Raw genomic sequence first — 17,658 nt, 5'->3', positions numbered from 1 at the left:
GAATATTCATGTTTAGAACTACAGAATAAGGAACCATGTAAACAAAGAATGGATATCCACATGGATGGTTACATTTAATTATATAATTTACATAAAATGATTAATGCTGAGGGGTGTCGAAGAATTTTTTTTTTCACTTTCCAACTCTGTGCAACAGTATGGGAAAACAATGACTTAGCACATGGCAAGTTTTCAGTAAATATTAGTAGCTGTTGTTATGGTTTTACCGAGTAAGCTAGTCTAGCCTGGCTGTCTTCCCTCCCGCACATTTCGGCGTGCTCTCTGTCCTGCAACTCCAGCAAATTGCCCTCTCCCTCCCCTCACACCCCTCCGCTGAAGCAGCTCTTAGCACGGTCCACACTGGCTCCCCAGCCACCACTCCACTAGCCGAGGTCTGTCCCGCACCCCCTTTCCTTCTAGCTTTTTGCTCTTACTCTTTTTTTTTTTTTTTTTATTTACTTTTGAGAGACAGAGCACGAACAGGGGAGGAGCAGAGAGAGCGGGAGACACAGAATCCGAAGCAGCTCCAGGCTCCGAGCTGTCAGCACAGAGCCCGACGCGGGGCTCGAACCTACGAACCGCGAGATCGTGAGCTGAGCCGAAGTTGGATGCTCAACCGACTGAGCCCCCCGGGCACCCCTTGGTCTTATTCTTTAAACACTAGTGTTCCTGAGGTTCCCCTTTTTCTGTACTTCTTTTTGTTCACTCTGTCTTTCTTAACTCAGATTTTTAAATTAGCACACAGAGGGGCGCCTGGGTGGCTCATTCGGTTAAGCATCCCACGTCAGCTCAGGTCATGATCTTGCGTTTTGTGGATTCGAGGGTCACGTCGGGCTCTGTGCTGACAGGGCAGAGCCAGCCTGGGATTTTCTCTCTCCCTCTCTCTCTCTGCCCCTCCCCTGCTCGCACCCTCTCTCAGAATAAATAAATAACCTTTAAAAAAAATTAAGTAATTAGTTAACACACAGCAACATTGACTTGGTGTGTGTACGTGTAGCATGAATTTTAACCCACGTATAGCTTGATGTAACTGCTACCACAAACGGGACACAGGACAGTGCTGTGCTGTCCCTCCAAAGACTCCCTCATGCTGTCGTTTTGTAGCCACACTCTCCCCCACTGACTGCCACCCCCACTGACTGCTCTGTTCATCACTCTGGTTTTTTGGAGAACATCACACAAATAGGATCATACGTAGGAACTTCTTTAGTATTCCATTTTCATTTTTCTGTTGTGTGTGTGTTTTTTTTAAGTTTATTTATATTTGAGAGAGACAGCACCAGTGAGGGAGGGACAGAGAGAGAGGGAGAGAGAATCCCAAGCAGGCTCTGCCCTGTCAATGCAGAGCCTGACACGGGGCTCGATCTCACAAACCATGAGATCATGATGTAAGGCGAAATCAGGAGTCAGAAGCTCAACCAACGAAGCCACCCAGCCGCCCCTGTGTTTTTTTACCCTATCTCCCAGTACTCACTGTCTTCGTCGTTACTAGGGATGGTGATATACGTACGTAACATTCTACCGTTGACTTAGAACTGGTATTTTACCTCGTGAAATAGGGCAGAGAAACCTTCCCAGCATGCAGCCGCTCTGCCCCGCCCCCTTTAAGGTGCTCTTGTCTGTGTATTACCCTTCTACGCACTGAGCACCAGATATTGTGAGTTTCACTTTCAACTGCCAAACGGATACTTAAAAGCTTAACCAGAGGAGTATCTACTCTGTTTAGCCAGATATTTAAGATTTCTGTTGCTTTTCCTTCGTTTCTGACATTCTAGATCGCCCCCTGGTGTGATTTCCCTTCTGTCTGAAGCACTTACTTTATTGACAGCAAGGTCTCTTAGCACTTCTTCATCTGAGAATGAATGTCTCTCTTTCTCCTTCACTCCCCAAGGGGACTTTCACCGGATATGGAATTCTGGGCTGACAGTTCTTGTCTTTCAGCGGGTTAAAATTGTTGTTACCCTTCCTTCTGGCCTCCCTGATCTCTGGTAAGAACTACGCAGTCTTTCAAATCTTTGCTCCCCTATGGGGCTTTGCTTTTTTCTTTCCTTTCCTTTTCTTTTCTTTTTTCTTTTCTTGTCTTTCTTCAGTGTTCAGCAGCTTGGGTGTGTGTCTAGGCATGCATTTCTCTGTGCTTATCCTGCTTGAGGTTTGCTGAGCTTCCTGAACGTGCAGGTTTACGGGTTGTTGTTTTGTTTGGCAAAGTTTAAGACGGCATCAGCCCTTCCTTCTTCAAATATTTCTGCTGCCACACCCCCTTTTCCTCTTCTTCTGGGACTCTGATGATTCGAATGTTCGACCTCTTGCCATTGCCCCATTCCCTGAGTCTGTGTTCATCAACCTCCACCCTGCCCCCACGGAGGCTCTTTCTTTCTTGTGCAGATTAGAAAATTTCTACTGACCTGTCTTGCAGTTCACTGCTTCTTTCCTCTGTCATCTCCATACTGTTGCTCGGCCCACCCAGTGAGTTTTTTCTAATTCATTTATTCTGTTTTTCAGTTTCGGAATTTGCATTTGGTTCTTTTCCATATCTTCTATTTCTTTGCCGAAGTTTTTCTTTTTTTTTTTTTTCCTGCCTTATCCTTTGTTTGACGAGTATTCGCTTTTACTTACTGGGGCATGCTCGCTCTAGCGGCGTGCTCGCTCTAGCAGCTCGAAAGTCCTTGCCAAGTAACTCCAACACCTGTGTCCCATCAACGTTGGCATCTGTTGGCAGCACTGGCATCGTCTTGTATCATGAAGCTGGAAACCTTCTGGCTCTTCATAGGCTGAGTGATTTGGGGTTGTATCCTGGACATTTTGATTATGATGTTATGATGTTATGTTTTTTATTCTTTTTTATTCTTTTGGGTTTTTTTTGTATTTAAAATTTTTCTCAGACCTGGGGCGCCTGGGTGGCTCAGTCAGTTGAGCATCCGACTTCTATTCAGGTCGTGATCTCACCATTGGTGGGTTCAAGCCCCGCGTTGGGCTCTGTGCTGACAGCTCAGAGCCCGGAACACCTGCTTCGGATTCTGTGTCTCCCTCTCTCTCTGCCCCTCCCCTCCTCACTCTGTGTCTCTCTCAAAAATAAATAAAAACATTAAAAAAATTTTTTTTAATTAAAAAAATATATAAGATTTTTCTCAAACCAGCGGCAAAAGTTGAGAATGTGTTTTTCCCACACACCTGGTCACTGTTCATCTAGAGTCACTGATTGTTACCATTTTACGTCTGTTTTCTTCCTTTTATGTATACTTTGTTTTCCAGCAAACCATATAAAAGTCGGGTGAATACTAAATACTTCAATGGGTATTTCCCAAGAATTAGCGTGTTCTCCTACATAACCATGGTGTCATTATCAGAGGCAAGAGACCTAACTCTCACATGGTGTTATTGCTTTATATGGAGCCCATGTTTAAATTTCTTCAGCTGCCCCACCAATGTCTTTTAATTACTTTCTTTTGTTTTGAGGTGTTTCTCCAGCATTCATTCATGATTGTCTCTAACATGTATTTTCTGGGGCCCCTGGGTGGCTCAACTGGTTGAGCGTCCAATTCTTGATTTAGCCTCAGGTCATGATCCCAGGGTCACGGGATCGAGCCTCATGTCGGGCTCCGCGCTGAGTGTGGAGCCTGCTTAAGATTCTCTCTCTCTCCTTCTGCTCCTCTTCCCACTCTCACACACATACACACACCCTCCCCCTCTCTCCCTCTCTCTCCCTCTCAAATAAATAAATAAATACACAGATAAGTATGTAAATAAAATGTTTTTCTTTTTTAAAAAATTTTTCAAATTTTATTTATTTTTGAGAGAGAGGGAGACAGAGTGCGAGCCGGGGAGGGGCAGAGAGAGAGGGAGACACAGAATCTGAAACAGGCTCCAGGCTCTGAGCTGTCAGCACAGGGCCTGATGCGGGGCTCGAACTCACAAACTGTGAGATCATGACCTGAGCTGAAGTCGGACGCTTAACCGACTGAGCCACCCAGGCACCCCAAATAAAATGTTTTTCTAAGACACATGTACCATTCTGTCTTAGAAAAATGAGATGTAAAATATATCTCTTAAGATACATGTATATAGGGGCGCCTGGGTGGCTCAGTCGGTTGAGCGTCCGACTTCGGCTCAGGTCACGATCTCGCGGTCCGTGGGTTCGAGCCCCGCGTTGCGCTCTGGGCTGATGGCTCGGAGCCTGGAGCGTGCTTCCGATTCTGTGTCTCCCTCTCTCTCTGCCCCTCCCCCATTCATGCTCTGTCTCTCTCTGTCTCAAAAATGAATAAACGTTAAAAAAAAAAAAGATACATGTATATAGGTACATATATATGCATACATATAGATATATAGATATATGTGTACGTATGAACATACAAAAGCATCTGTATACGTATATCCATACATACGTACATGCATACACATATGACATATAACCACCCATTTTTGCACACCATTCATTTATATTTTTCTCTAGCTCTGAATTCTTCCGCATACTTTTTTTCTACAAATGGAAGCTAGTGCTACAGATTATACCCCCAGGCAGTGAATATTAGCACAGCATGGGGCAGATGGTCTCGGCCATTTAGCCCTCTTAAACTGAATGCGATTTTGCATACGTGCTTCACTCCGCTTGGTCTTTCTGCCACTGAGTTTGTGCTCTGACAGTTTGGAGCCAGGACGGTTGACAAAAGCCTCCGAGGGATACTGCCGTGTGACGATGATCTTGCTGGATTTTGAAACAGACGTCTTTGGGCAGCTCAGGTGCTTTTGCAATGCACTAAGGTTAAAGATGGGCGGGCAGGTAAGGATTTGGAGCAGGTTCTGTGCTGCCCTGAAGGGGAGCACGTCACTGCAACCTGGGAAGAGGGAGCTGGAGGAGGACTGAGTGGTAGCTGGGTGAAACCCTGGCCAAAGGCTTGGGGTGACTCCGGGGCCCCAAAGACCTGATTGGTAACTTTGTAGACTACTCCAAGAATTACTGTCGCATGCTTTATACATTAGCTAGACTTTGAATCCATAGGTCACAGCCTGTATCCCTCAACACCTTTTTACTAAGATATTCCGTGTTTTACAGGAACAGCCCGATGCCAGTTTAATTTTCTCTCATTTTCTCAATTTCGGAAGCTGGTAATCTTCCCTGCCTACCATTTCAGTGCCTCAGAATTTTTTTTTTTTTCTGAAGTTCAGAAATTTCATGAGATATTTCCAGACCCTTTTGAAGAATGTCAGTCAGAGCTCAGTGAGTTTCTTTGATACGAAGACTCCAATGTTTTCTCAGCTCAAGGAAAATTGATTATATTATATTATATTATTTATTTACTTAATGTCTATTTTTGAGAGCAAGAGAGAGACAGAGCGTGAGCAGGGGAGGGGCAGAGACAGAGGGAGATGCAGAATCCGAAGCAGGCTCCAGGCTCCGAGCCATCAGCACAGAGCCCGACGCGGGGCTCGAACTCACGGACTGCGAGATCGTGACCTAAGCCGAAGTCGGACGCTCAACAGATTGAGCCACTCAGGCGCCTCATCGTTATTTATTTGGTCATTGTTGGTCCTTCTGTTTTCCTGGATCTTTGTCCCTGTCTTTTTGGTCTTTCCCCTCCCATATTTTGTCCTCTCTGCCCTTTTCCTTTGACGTATGGGAGGTCATTCAAACCTGTTGTCTAAATCTTTTATGTAGATTACTGTCTGTTTCATTTGTGCCTTCGCTGTGGTTTTTTTTTTTTTTTTTAATTTTTTTTTTTTCAACGTTTATTTTTATTTTTGGGACAGAGAGAGACAGAGCATGAACGGGGGAGGGGCAGAGAGAGAGGGAGACACAGAATCGGAAACAGGCTCCAGGCTCTGAGCCATCAGCCCAGAGCCCAACGCGGGGCTCGAACTCACGGACCGCGAGATCGTGACCTGGCTGAAGTCGGACGCCAACCGACTGCGCCACCCAGGCGCCCCTTCGCTGTGGTTTTTAATTTGACAGCTGTGATTCTGCCTGGATGCAGTGTGTCCAGTAACCCTGACCTGTTCCCCTTGTCATGGTTGTGTGTTCCAGCGGCCACTCACTCACGGTCCTCTTGAATCTTGTGTTTAAGAAATCTTGTGTTTGAGAAACCGCTTTCTCAAGACCTCTCCTTTTCCGGAAGGAATTGTCTTTTCTCCGGCAGACGAGGTGAGGGAGGGAGAGGACGGGCCCTCCTTTGGGGCTCTTTGTTTACACCTGCTGCCGTTTGGTTGCTCTTCGCACAAGGAGATGCGTCTACTGTTGGAAGCAGGGAAGGTTCTTGTAGCTTAGGCGGCCTTTGGCTGTGCGGTTTTAGGCCCAGATGAGGGAAGAATGGAAGGCCCCGGTTGATGGTGGGAAGGAAGAAGGAAAGGAGCCTGGGCTTTCGTTCACCTGCCCCCGCTTAAGATGTGAGCAGGCGCAGCCACGGGGATTTCTCCGAGGCCTCCAAAGCCTGGGTGCGTCCCAGAGGCTCAGCTTGGGGGTGCTGGAGTTCCCCACCAGCTGCCCTGTCACGGAGTGCCCTCAGTGTTACTGCTTCTCCTGGTTTCTGTCACATATTTGACATCGTCACCTAGTGCCGGGTATTGTTAAAGGTCCCACCCCCACTCCTAATTTTATTTGTTTATTTATTTTTTTAATTTTAATTTTTTTTTTTAACGTTTATTTTACTTTTGAGACAGAAACAGAGCATGAACGGGGGAGGGTCAGAGAGAGAGGGAGACACAGAATTGGAAGCAGGCTCCAGGCTCTGAGCCATCAGCCCAGAGCCCGATGCGGGGCTCGAACCCACAGACCGTGAGATCACGACCTGGGCCGAAGTCGGACACTCAACCGACTGAGCCACCCAGGCGCCCCCCCCCCCCCCCCCCCCCGCCAACTCCTAATTTTAAATTTCCATTACAGGGAGTGGAGGCGGTTAAACAAATGCCCTCAAGAAGGGCTGTTTATTCACTCCTGGTTTGTCCTAGCATTTGTCTTTAAATGTTACTGGCAGTATAAGCCAGAAGCACAAAAGCATAACGACTTCACAACTGCCACCTTCCACTGTGAGCACAAAGAAAAAAAAAAAAAAAAAGAAAATGAAAAAGCACCAAACTTATCCTGGAAGCATGCAGCACGCGGTCTGCCTTAATATGGAATATAATTGGCAATGTCCTTGAGAGCAGGAAGAAGTGACAAGTATAATTGGAGTCAGATAGTGCGATGCGGTGTGTTTCTTACCGCTTTTGATTCTGCCGGTTTTGTGTCACGCTTTACCTTGACCGTTGTTCCGCCCCGTGTCGGAATGGCACACGGTGTCCCAAATCCACGCACGATGGACATACAGCCTCCTTCTCCGAACCCAAATGCAAACACTTAACCAGGAAGCAAAAGATCAGTCTCTCTCGAGAGGCCGGGACTGCCCGGAATCTGCAAGAGGCAGCGGGTCGTTTCTCGACCTGTGCTCGGAAACCTGTGTTTAATTCGCTGGTAAGAGACTCTGGTTGGGGGACTTCCCAGCTTGCGGGCTGCAGGGTGGGAATCCCCCTGGACTCCCTGCCCCTGGAAATCTGGGGAGTTCAGAGCAGCTGTGACACGGTGGGGCGAACCCACAGCGGCAGTATAAACCTTTGAAAAACTGATGTGGCAATGTGTTTCCAAGTCCACGCGGCCATCAGAACCCCAGGGTGTTAACGTAAGGAAATGAGACAAAAGGAAGAAAATGATAATGGAGGAAAGAATTCGTTGACTCATTATGTATAAATATAGAAACATTCTAAGTCCCTGACAGTGGGCTATTTTTAATGAATGTTTATTTAATGGAAGGAATATTTTGTAACCATTAGAAATTATAACTGTGAAGGGAGACTGTGTAGCAACATGAAAGATCATAAAAGAGCTCATGTTAATGGAGCAAAAGGCTTCTGTGTTGCAATTATATAAAAATATATGTTTATGTCAAATCTGAGAAGAGAACACATAGAAGTGATTACCGGGGTGTTGGGGCAACTTTTGTCTTTTTTTTTGGCCCCCCTGTCATTCATAAACTGCTATTAAATAATTGTGTCACTCAAAAAAAAAATAGAGTTGGTTTTGTAAACAAACAAACAACACATCAGTAATCAGAAGAGGTTTAGCAACCCAATGAAAAACTTTGTGTTTGGTCTGAGATTAAAAACAAGAACCCTCTCGGGGCGCCCGGCCGGCTCAGTCAGAAGAGCGTCCGGCCCTTGATCTCAGGGTCGTGGGTACAAGCCCCACTCTGGGTGTAGAGGTTACTAAAAAAATAAGTAAACTTAAAACAAAAAATCAACACCCTCAGCATTGACTACTGATCTTGGCTGAGCTAATCTGCTACACACAAAGTCCTGATCTACCTCTCAGTTGTAAATATTTATAAAGTTTAAAAGGAATCTATCTAGAAACCCAGTTAACCTTTAACGACTGACAAATGTTTAGTGTCAGACAAGGAGTATTTTACATTGACTTTGTTTTAGTGATGGAGGCTGATGACGCCTGAGTTTCGTATTACGTACTGCAGCATTAAAACATAATCATTAGACTGTGATCAGTTGTGTGGACCAATTGCATTGTGCCAAGTAACGGTACGAAGCACATTACTGTGGAATATCCTGATAGGACACAGAGAGTGGGTGATAAAAAACATTCGCTTTGGGGTGCCTGGGTGGCTCCATCGGTTAAGCATCCGACTTCGGCTCAGGTCACGATTTCACGGTTCATGGGAGGCAAGCCCCACGTCGGGCTCTGTGCTGACAGCTCAGACCTTGGAGCCTGCTTCGGATTCTGGGTCTCCCTCTCTCTCTGTCTGCTCCCCCCAAAATAAATAAATAGACTTAAAAAAAAACCAAACCATATGCTTTTACATATGCTCCAGTATATAAGCCCATCTGGGTTCCGTGCTCACCTCACCAGACCAAAACCGAGGTGGCATGTCCAGCCCACACATGGCACTGTAGGATGAACACTATGCCCAAAGCGCCAAGATGTCACAAGTTTTTGAACCTGCTTCCTCTCAGGATCTGCCAAAGTTTCCAGCTCAGCGTCTTTACCCCCGAAGAGAAGACTAAGGAGGGAGAGAAGTGTCTTGTGGAAGGAACACTACTGGTGTTGTGTTCTAGAAATAACTCTGGCGGACCGTGAAAGTGGGCAGGTGTTCGGCTCAATGGGTAGAACCTTATAATAATGAGAGTCACCCTCCAGCTCAGCCATGGAAGTGATTTTTCTCGCGAGTTTCCGTGTCACCAGTGGCTGGGAGCATTCAGCAAAATGTTCATCAGCCTGCTCCTGTTGCCAGGGATGCTGGAGAAAAGGGGAGGAACCGCGGCATGGTCACATGACCTCTGCGGTCTGGCAGTTTCATTGTTCTAAAGCATTCGCCCTGTCTTCCCAGAATGCATGCCTGCCTGCCTTCCTGGAAAATCTTAGGAGTATCTGAATATTGTAAACTTAATTTTTTTCTAGTTTACCTTTTTTTTTAAGTGTATTTATTTATTTTGGGGGAGAGAGAGAGAGAATGAGCAGGAAAGGGGTAGAGAGAGAGAGAGGGAGACAGAGAATCCCAAGCAGTCTCTGACCCAGGGCTCGATCTCACAAACTCACTGTGAGATCATGACCTGAGCCGCAATCAAGAGTCAGACACTCAACCAGCTGAACCACCCAGGCGCCCCTGGTTTGGTCCACATAGAACAAATCTGTTTGTCCTTCTGCCAATACCACACTGTCCTGATTGCTATATATTTATAATAAATCTGGGATTTGGGTAGTATAGTACCTCCAACTTTTTTCCTTTTTTTTTTTTTGGCAAGATAATTTTGGCTATTCTAAACCATTTGCCTTTCCATGTACATTTTAAAATTAGCTTGCCAGTGTTATTTTTTTTATGCTAGCATTTTTTAAATTAATGAATGAATTAATGAATTTTTTATTTCAATTCCAGCGTGGTTCACAGTGTAATAGTAGTTTCAGGGGTACAGGGTAAGTCGTTCAACACTTGCACACATCACCCAGCGCTGGGCACATCCAGTGCCCTCCTTGATCCCCATCACCTGTTTCACCCATCCCCCACCCCCACCTCCCCTCTGGGAACCATCAGTTTGTTCTCTGCAGTCAAGAGTGTTTCTTGGCTTCTCTCTCTCTTTTTTTTTTCCTTTGTTCATTTCTTTTGTTTCTTAAATTCCACATGTGAATGAAAAACCTGCCAGGATTTTGACTGGGGCTACACTGAGTCTATATAGATCAGTTGAGAGACAGCAGGTGTCTTTAAAACATGGAGTCTTTTCAGTCCGCGAATGTAGTACAGCACTCCCGTCTCTTTAATTTCTCAACCTGCTCTCAACCAGCGGTGGTTTACGGTTTTCAGTGTACAAGGCTTGCACATCTTTTGTTGGATTTATTTCTAAGTGTCGCTGGGTGGACCGGGGAGACCCAGGGCCCTGGGGGCCACAACCCAGCCCATCCCAAAGGTGTTGCTGGAGGTTCTTGGTCTTGTTACGAGAAGGAATTCGAGGACAGACATGCAACACAGGCAAGTGACTTAAGCAGGAAAGCTTATTAAAATGAAAAACACACTCTTGAGATGTGAGAGTAGATGAGCCCTGGGGATTGGGTTTCTATTTTTTACTGACAGTTGGTTTTTTTTAATTTTTTTTAATGTTTATTTTTTTTTTTGAGACAGAGAGAGAAAGAGAGACAGAGCATGAGTGGGGGAGGGGCAGAGACAGAGAGGGAGACACAGAACCCAAAGCAGGCTCCAGGCTCTGAGCTGTCAGCACAGAGCCCAACATGGGGCTCGAACCCACGAACCGTGAGATCATGACCTGTGCTGAAGTCGGACGCTCAACCGACTGAGCCACCCAGGAGCCCCTCCCTCTGTTTTTTTTTTTTTTTGTTTAAATCTCTATATATTGATGTATGGCTTTCTTCCTTTCTTTTTTTTTTTTTTTTATGATTGCTTTAGAGATATGTTGTTTGATATAGTAGTCACCACCCACAAGTGGCTTTAAATTTGAGTTTTAACTAGTTAAAATATGAAAAAAATCCAAATGCGTCCCTGGCTATAGTGTGGAGGGCGGAACAAGAAGATGCAGAACTAGAAACAGGAGGATAAGTTTGGACATTGTTCGAGAAACACTGGCACAACTTTGTGAGCTATTAGTAGCAGAGTTTAAGAGAAAGCATGAGATTGAGAGAACCCCGGGAGGCAGGGTCGAGTGGCTTCAAGTGGCATGACCGGGGGAGGGGGAGGCCGAGTGACTGAAGATTTCTCGCGTGGGCCAGCAGGCGAACGTTGGTGCCATGGATGGGGACAGGGAATGTCGGAGGGGGGAGTCAGGCGTAGGGGAAGATGAACAGTTTAGTTTAGAGACCCTGAGACTCAGCTATTTGTAGGAATTTCGAGGTACGGATAAACAGTAGGCACTTGGCTGCCTGGGTCAAGAATTTTGGGGAGCTATATACAGCAGAGATTTTCAGGTTTTTAATTTACATACTGAGGAAACTGAAAGGTACGTAAAATCACCATGGTAGTGTTACAGCGTAAAAATATACAGAAGGGTGGGACTGCGGGCATTTAAGAGGGAGAAGACACTTCGCAGAGCTTGGAGATGGGAGGAAAACTAGAAGACTGTCACTGACTGGAGAGTCACAGGTGCACTGTTGGGGCGCCTGGGTGGCTCAGTTGGTTGAGTGTCCAGCTCTTGGTTTCGGCTCAGGTCATGATCTCACGGTTCATGAGTCGGAGCCCCACGTCAGGCTCTGCACTGTGCACACAGTGTATGAGGACAGTGCAGAGCCTGCTTGGGATTCTCTCTCTCCCTCTGTCTTTGCCCCTTCCCCCGTCCCAAATAAATAAATAAACTTAAAAACAAAATGAACAAAAAAACCCTCAAATGCATTGTTAAATGGTAGCGAAAAGTTTTCCGGGCAGCCCGTATACAGATACCATTTGACAGTTTTGGCCTAGATCTGCTGGCCTAAGAAACAGAAAAGTACTTTGAAATTCTGTCTCTCTTTTAGACTCCGTCCATTCATTGCCTCCATCGCTTTGTGTTTATTTTATCTGGCTGTGTACTAGACATTCCACTGGGCATCACAGGTAGAGCAATGAAGGAAACTGAGCCTCTCTGTCCTATTCTTCCCACCAAAGAAAGGCAGGCAAGCAAGTAATTAGAATACAAAACATACGGGTCTGCAAGGCAATGGAGCCCAGGAGGAGCGGCCGCCCCTTCCGTGCCTTCCACATGCTGTTTCTTCCCGCGAGCAGTGCTGTCTTCCTGCTTCTTTACACCCACGGCCTTTAAAACTCAGCTCCAGGGGCACCTGGGTGGCTCAGTCAGTTGAGCGACCCACCCTTGATTTCGACTCAGGTCATAATCTCCCAGTTCACAAGATCAAGCCCTGTGTTGGACTCTGTGCTGACCCTGTGGAGCCTCCTTGAGTTTCTCTCTCTCCGTCTTTCTCTGCCCCTCCCCTGTTCACGCTGGCTCTCTTCTCTCTGTCTCTGTCTCTGTCTCTCTCTCTCTCTCTCAAAATGCATAAGTAAACAAAAATTAAAACACAGCTCCAGCATCATTCTGAAAACTTTCTTTGATTACCTTGTTTTATTTAATTCTTTAACAGAAGCAGTGACTCATATTGGACAATGGATCTCTAAAGGACTCACTTAAAAGAAAGAAAAAAAAAAAAAGAGGAAGGGAGGGAAAGAGGGAAGAAAGGGAACCAAAACTGAAAAAGTACTATGTGGGGGGCCTGGGTGGCTCAGTTGGTTAAGCGTCTGACTTCGGCTCAGGTCATGATCTCACGGTTTGTGGGTTCGAGCCCCATGTTGGGCTCTGTGCTGACAGCTCAGAGCCTGGAGCCTGCTTCGGATTCTGTGTCTCCCTCTCTTTCTCTGCCCCTCCCCTACTCATGCTCTGTCTCTCAAAAATAAATAAATGTAAAAAAATAAATAAATAAAAAAATAAAAAAGTACTATGTACTCATTAGAGGAAATTCAAACAATACAGAAAACACAAGGAAGCTCACCCAGGATCCCACCACCTAGAAATAATCATCCTTCCCATCATCCAGATATATCCTTGTAGGTTTGTCCATATGAAAGGGCGGCTAGAAGTAATTTTACATCATTAGGATTATGCTATATGTCCTATTTTAAGTGTTACTAAGAGCTTAATTTCACTTTAAGGAGATTACCATAGTATCAACTCTAATAATTCAATCTTAAAAGAAGACAATTAGCGTAAAAAAAACTCAACTTCACGGTAGAGGATTCTTTACAAGAGATGGTAATTACTAAAAGATCTATCTAAGGTTAACGAAAAAAATTACCTAAAGCACTGAAGCTTTGGTGATTTTGAAAAGCCATAGGTCTATGTTTTGCTTTTCCACAGCTTGATGGGACTCCGCTGTGCATGATGGGGAAATTAACACCTTCAAATTCTTTCCACCTTTCTCCCACCACGCAGCCTCCCAACTGCTTCCTGATTTCGGTTATAATTACATCGTCGCTGTTTACAACATTTATCTACCTTTTTGTAACGTAATCCCTGTATCTGCTGATTCCCAACTCAGTATTTAGATGGCTCCAGCTGTCTCCACCATCTCTTAGGTCATGGTCTCTGGCTTCTTCTATCCTAGAGTTCTTTATTTCTTTTCACCCCTTGGTTGGCCAGATTTCGTCATCAAGCAGTTTTCTCGAGAAGGACCCTATCCTACTCTTCCTACCAAAGAAAGCATGCAAGAAAATAATTAGAATACAAACATAAGAAACAAGAAATGATCTCCTGTAGTCCATCTGCCATAAAGCTGGCATGACAGCGTGGCTGGGCATAACTTTGCTGGGTCCTGCTTTTCTTCCCCGGAACTTCTGACATTCCTCCTCTGTGTTCCAGACTTGCATTCAATCGGTTTTTCCCTTTGCTACGACTCCCACAGCCCTGCACCACCACCACCACCACCTCTTATAAATCAGGATTGCAGTTTCCAAAGAACACACATGAGCTCTTTACCTTTCCCCTCACTGCACGTGAGAGAATTATCAGTAGGGAGGCCGGCCTCCGCTGTGATACTTTGATGTGAGCCTGGGTGTTTCTAGAGTCTTAACCATGCATCTCTGTCTTCCTTCCTAGAGATAATTGATGACCTCGCCAACCTGGTGGAGAACACAGACGGGAAACTCCGCACGGAGACCAGGCGTATGAACATAGTGGACAGAAAGTCAACGTCTTGCGGTAAGGGATCTGTACACTTACCGTTCTGCCTCCCATCATCACTTGTGCATTGACTCTGCTTTCAGTTGCCTGCGTTTCTCTAATTACCACAGGGATTTGGTTGCTCTTCTATTGCAGACAGTCCCTTTTGATGAAGCATTGAAATCGCTAAAAGAGCCCCAAATCTTGTGAAAATGAAGGATTACGAGCATAGGAGAAGTATAATGCACTGTTAATTTTTTTTTTTTTAATTTAAAATAGGATCTGTCTCTGTATGCTTACAGAGAAAACCAGTTTGGGAAATCGTGTGACAGTAGGCAGGTCGCTGCTGGTAGATGATCGCAGGTGTTGAAGGCGATCTTGCTTACTTTGTGCCTTTTTTCTACTTGGAAGCTTCATGGTTGAAGCTTGAACTCCAGAGCGGTTAAGAGCCCAGGTTCTGAAGTCTGGTGGAGTTCGCATCCTATATTCAGTGATGTTAGTCTTTGGCAGTCACTTTACTGCTTGATACCTTGTGCATAAAATGGGGCTATCCGTGCCAAGACAAGAATCACTTGGCGTGGCTCTCAAAACACTGACCCGTTGGCCCTGCCCTAGAGATTCTGATTAAGTAGGGCTGGAACGGATGTTCATTATTTGACAAGGACGGCAGGCAATTCGGACATAGGTACTTACCATTCACCCGAAGCTCCAATGCCGATTTTTGTGAGGTTTGAATTCCGTGTTGCCTGTGCGTGGTGCTTCGCCCAAAGGTAAGTGATGATAAACGGTAGTGACAGTGGTACTGACCAAAGCGACAGTTACTGGGTGCTTCCTCCCACAAAGGTGCACCAGGTTTATAAAGCTGATACCTTTATTGGAAACAAAAGTATAATAGCACTCAGAACACTGGTGATCGGAGCACACGCGTTGCCTCTTAGCCCTTTCGATGTGAAAAATACAATGGATCCCTCTGATCCGTACCCAGTTTTAGAACGAGGATCCTCTGTGCGAAGGTCACCGGAGATGTGTAGCTTGAGAAGCATTACCTTCTTTACCTGGTGTGCTGGTTCGACAGACGTCTAGAACAACAGGGTGACTGAGGAGGTAGCTAAGGCCTCTGGAACCTCAGGAAGTAGAAGTCTGAGGGACCTCCCTGCTCCCCTGTGATCACGTGCCTGCATTCCCCATCCCCGGAATTCTCATCCACCAGATAGCAGACACCCTGTGCCTCTGCATCCTGCAAAAGCAACACATCCTTACTTTTTACTTTACCAACCTTCTCATGTGACCTTGCTCCATGGGGTCTTCGTTCGGTGCTAGATCCTGAAACTTCGGAGACAGGGAGATGCGGGCTTACTCCCACCTCCAACTCCCACTGCCTTGATCTCTGTAGGAACTTAGTCTTGCTGAGCCTCACTTCCCCCACGTGTAAAAGAGTGGGTAACCTGGTTATCAACATTAAACCGTGTAGAACAGGTGAAGCGTCTAACGCTGGCCGTCTTCCCTGACTGTCCATATTTACGCAGAGAGGCCCTGCAGTGGGGTGGTTAAGAGTGGGGGCCCTAGAGCCTAGACTTGCCTCCCAGCGGCACCCCTCACCGACTATGCGACCTTGGAGAAACCCAAGCTCCCCTTTGCCTCGGTTTTCCCATCTTTGAAATGGGAATGCTAATGGTAAATACCCGACAGGGTTGTTGTAAGGAATAAATGAATTAATATAGATAAAGATAAAGATACAGGTTTAGTTACAGATGATATAGATGTAGATATATACACAGAGACAGATTTGTAGCATTTAGTGTGGTATTGGCACATAGTAAGCTGTGAGCAAGGATTAGCTCTCATCTCTGTGCTTCTAAAGTAGGAACAGTCGTCCCGATTCAGGGACAGCTTTCTTGAAGTCTCTTTTACGTGCAAAGCAGTCATGTTGCTGTTAGTTTGGAATGACCGTGTATATGGATGTGTGGGTAAGCTTTTTGTATTTGCAACGCAGTGGCCCTCAGCACGTGTTACTCATGAAGTCACAGCGAGGAATGTTACTTCTGCTGCCAGTTTCTTATTTTACGGTATTGCTTGGTGTTGGTGTTTACACCCAGAAATGTGCATCAAATCATCTGACTTGAACTCTAAGTATCTCTTTTTAATAGAAGAAATTTAGCAACTCCCACAATTACTAAAATACATGCTTCTAAAACTTGGCATTTTAAAAACAAGTTAACTGTAAATTTGTCTCGTGCCATTTATATTTAGTTATACATAATCTGTAGTAGAATTACTGTTGGCTCTTGAACAGTGCAGAGGTCAGGGGTGTTGACCCCCCTGTGCAGGCAGAAATCTACATATACATTTTTTTTTTAAGTCGGTTTATTTTTGAAGGAGTCAGAGCGCGCAAGCAGGGAAGGGGCAGAGAGAGCAGGGGACTGAGGATCCGAAGCGGGCTCTGTGCTGACGGCAGAGAGCCTGACGCGGGGCTCGATCTCGCACACGGTGAGATCATGACCTGAGCCGGAGTCAGATGCTTAACTGACTGAGCCACCCAGGTGCCCCCTGCATATCCCGTTTGACTCTCCCCAGAACTTAACTACTAATAGCCTGCTGTTGACCTGGAGCCTTCCTGATACCATAAACACTTAACACATATTTTGTACCTTACGTGTATTTTGTGCTCCTTTCTTCCAATAAAGTACGCCGGAGAAGAGATGTTAAACTCATAAGGATGAGAAAGCACATTTACGGTCCTGCACTGTATTTTTGACAAAAATCCACGCATAAGTCAATTTGCACAGTTCAAACCTGTGTTGGGTCAACCGTATATGTAGGGACTCAGAAGGGAGAAGTCCAGTAATACAGCATTGTTAAATAGACATTTCTTTATTCTTTCGGTGGAACTACTCTAAAGAGAATTCTTTCTCTTATCCCATCAATTTTTTGCCCCTAATCTTTTCTAGGCAGTGTCCTAAGTATTGTCGATCCACACCCAAATAACCAACCTTATAGTATTTCCAATGCCTGATACCGTTAAAGGAAAATTATTGCATTTACATTTTTTACAGGGAAATCTATCGTTACATCTCTGTTTGTTGGCAAGCAGCACTAGTTTTTGCATGTTGACCGAGGTTTATCCCGTGGCCTCCAAAGCTCTAGAGAGGCCAGACTGGTTTAATGACCCCTGCAATTAACTTCTGAGTCTCCCACTGATCAATATGAAGCCTGTGAAATTACGACACCCTGTGGAATTTACTGAGTGGCTCTAGCAGCCCTCGCCCAAACTAACCTAACTTAAAATATCACGGTAAAAGGTACATGACACAAAATTTGCCTTCATAACCATTTTTAAGCATGCAGCTCTGTGGCTTTGAGTATATTCACGTCATCCTGAAACTGTCTCCAGCGTCTGTCCCGAGAACTTTTTCATCTTTCCCAACTGTGACCCTGCCACCATTCGACACTAGCTCCCCATTCTTCTCCAGCCGGCCCCCATCAGCCGCCTTTGTACTTTCT

At 45.5% G+C, this 17,658-nt stretch overlaps 1 protein-coding gene across 4 annotated transcripts in view; it reads left to right on the top strand.

Annotated features, from left to right (window-relative positions):
* The window catches only part of STX8 (syntaxin 8), a 220,894-nt gene that overhangs the window by 106,443 nt on the left and 96,793 nt on the right, over positions 1 to 17,658 (top strand). For all 4 annotated transcript variants that reach the window (XM_086686007.1, XM_086686005.1, XM_086686008.1 and 1 more), the window contains exon 7: positions 14,095 to 14,196. In XM_086686007.1, the coding sequence (XP_086542133.1) occupies positions 14,095 to 14,196 (102 nt within the window). The remainder of the gene's footprint in view (positions 1 to 14,094; positions 14,197 to 17,658) is intronic.

This window comes from Puma concolor, chromosome E1, assembly GCF_028749965.1.
Source record: "Puma concolor isolate L17-30 chromosome E1, mPumCon1.1.hap2, whole genome shotgun sequence".
Taxonomy (NCBI): domain Eukaryota; kingdom Metazoa; phylum Chordata; class Mammalia; order Carnivora; family Felidae; genus Puma; species Puma concolor.
Note: the sequence above shows the minus strand (reverse complement) of the source record. Positions and strands in the feature narration are given on the sequence as shown.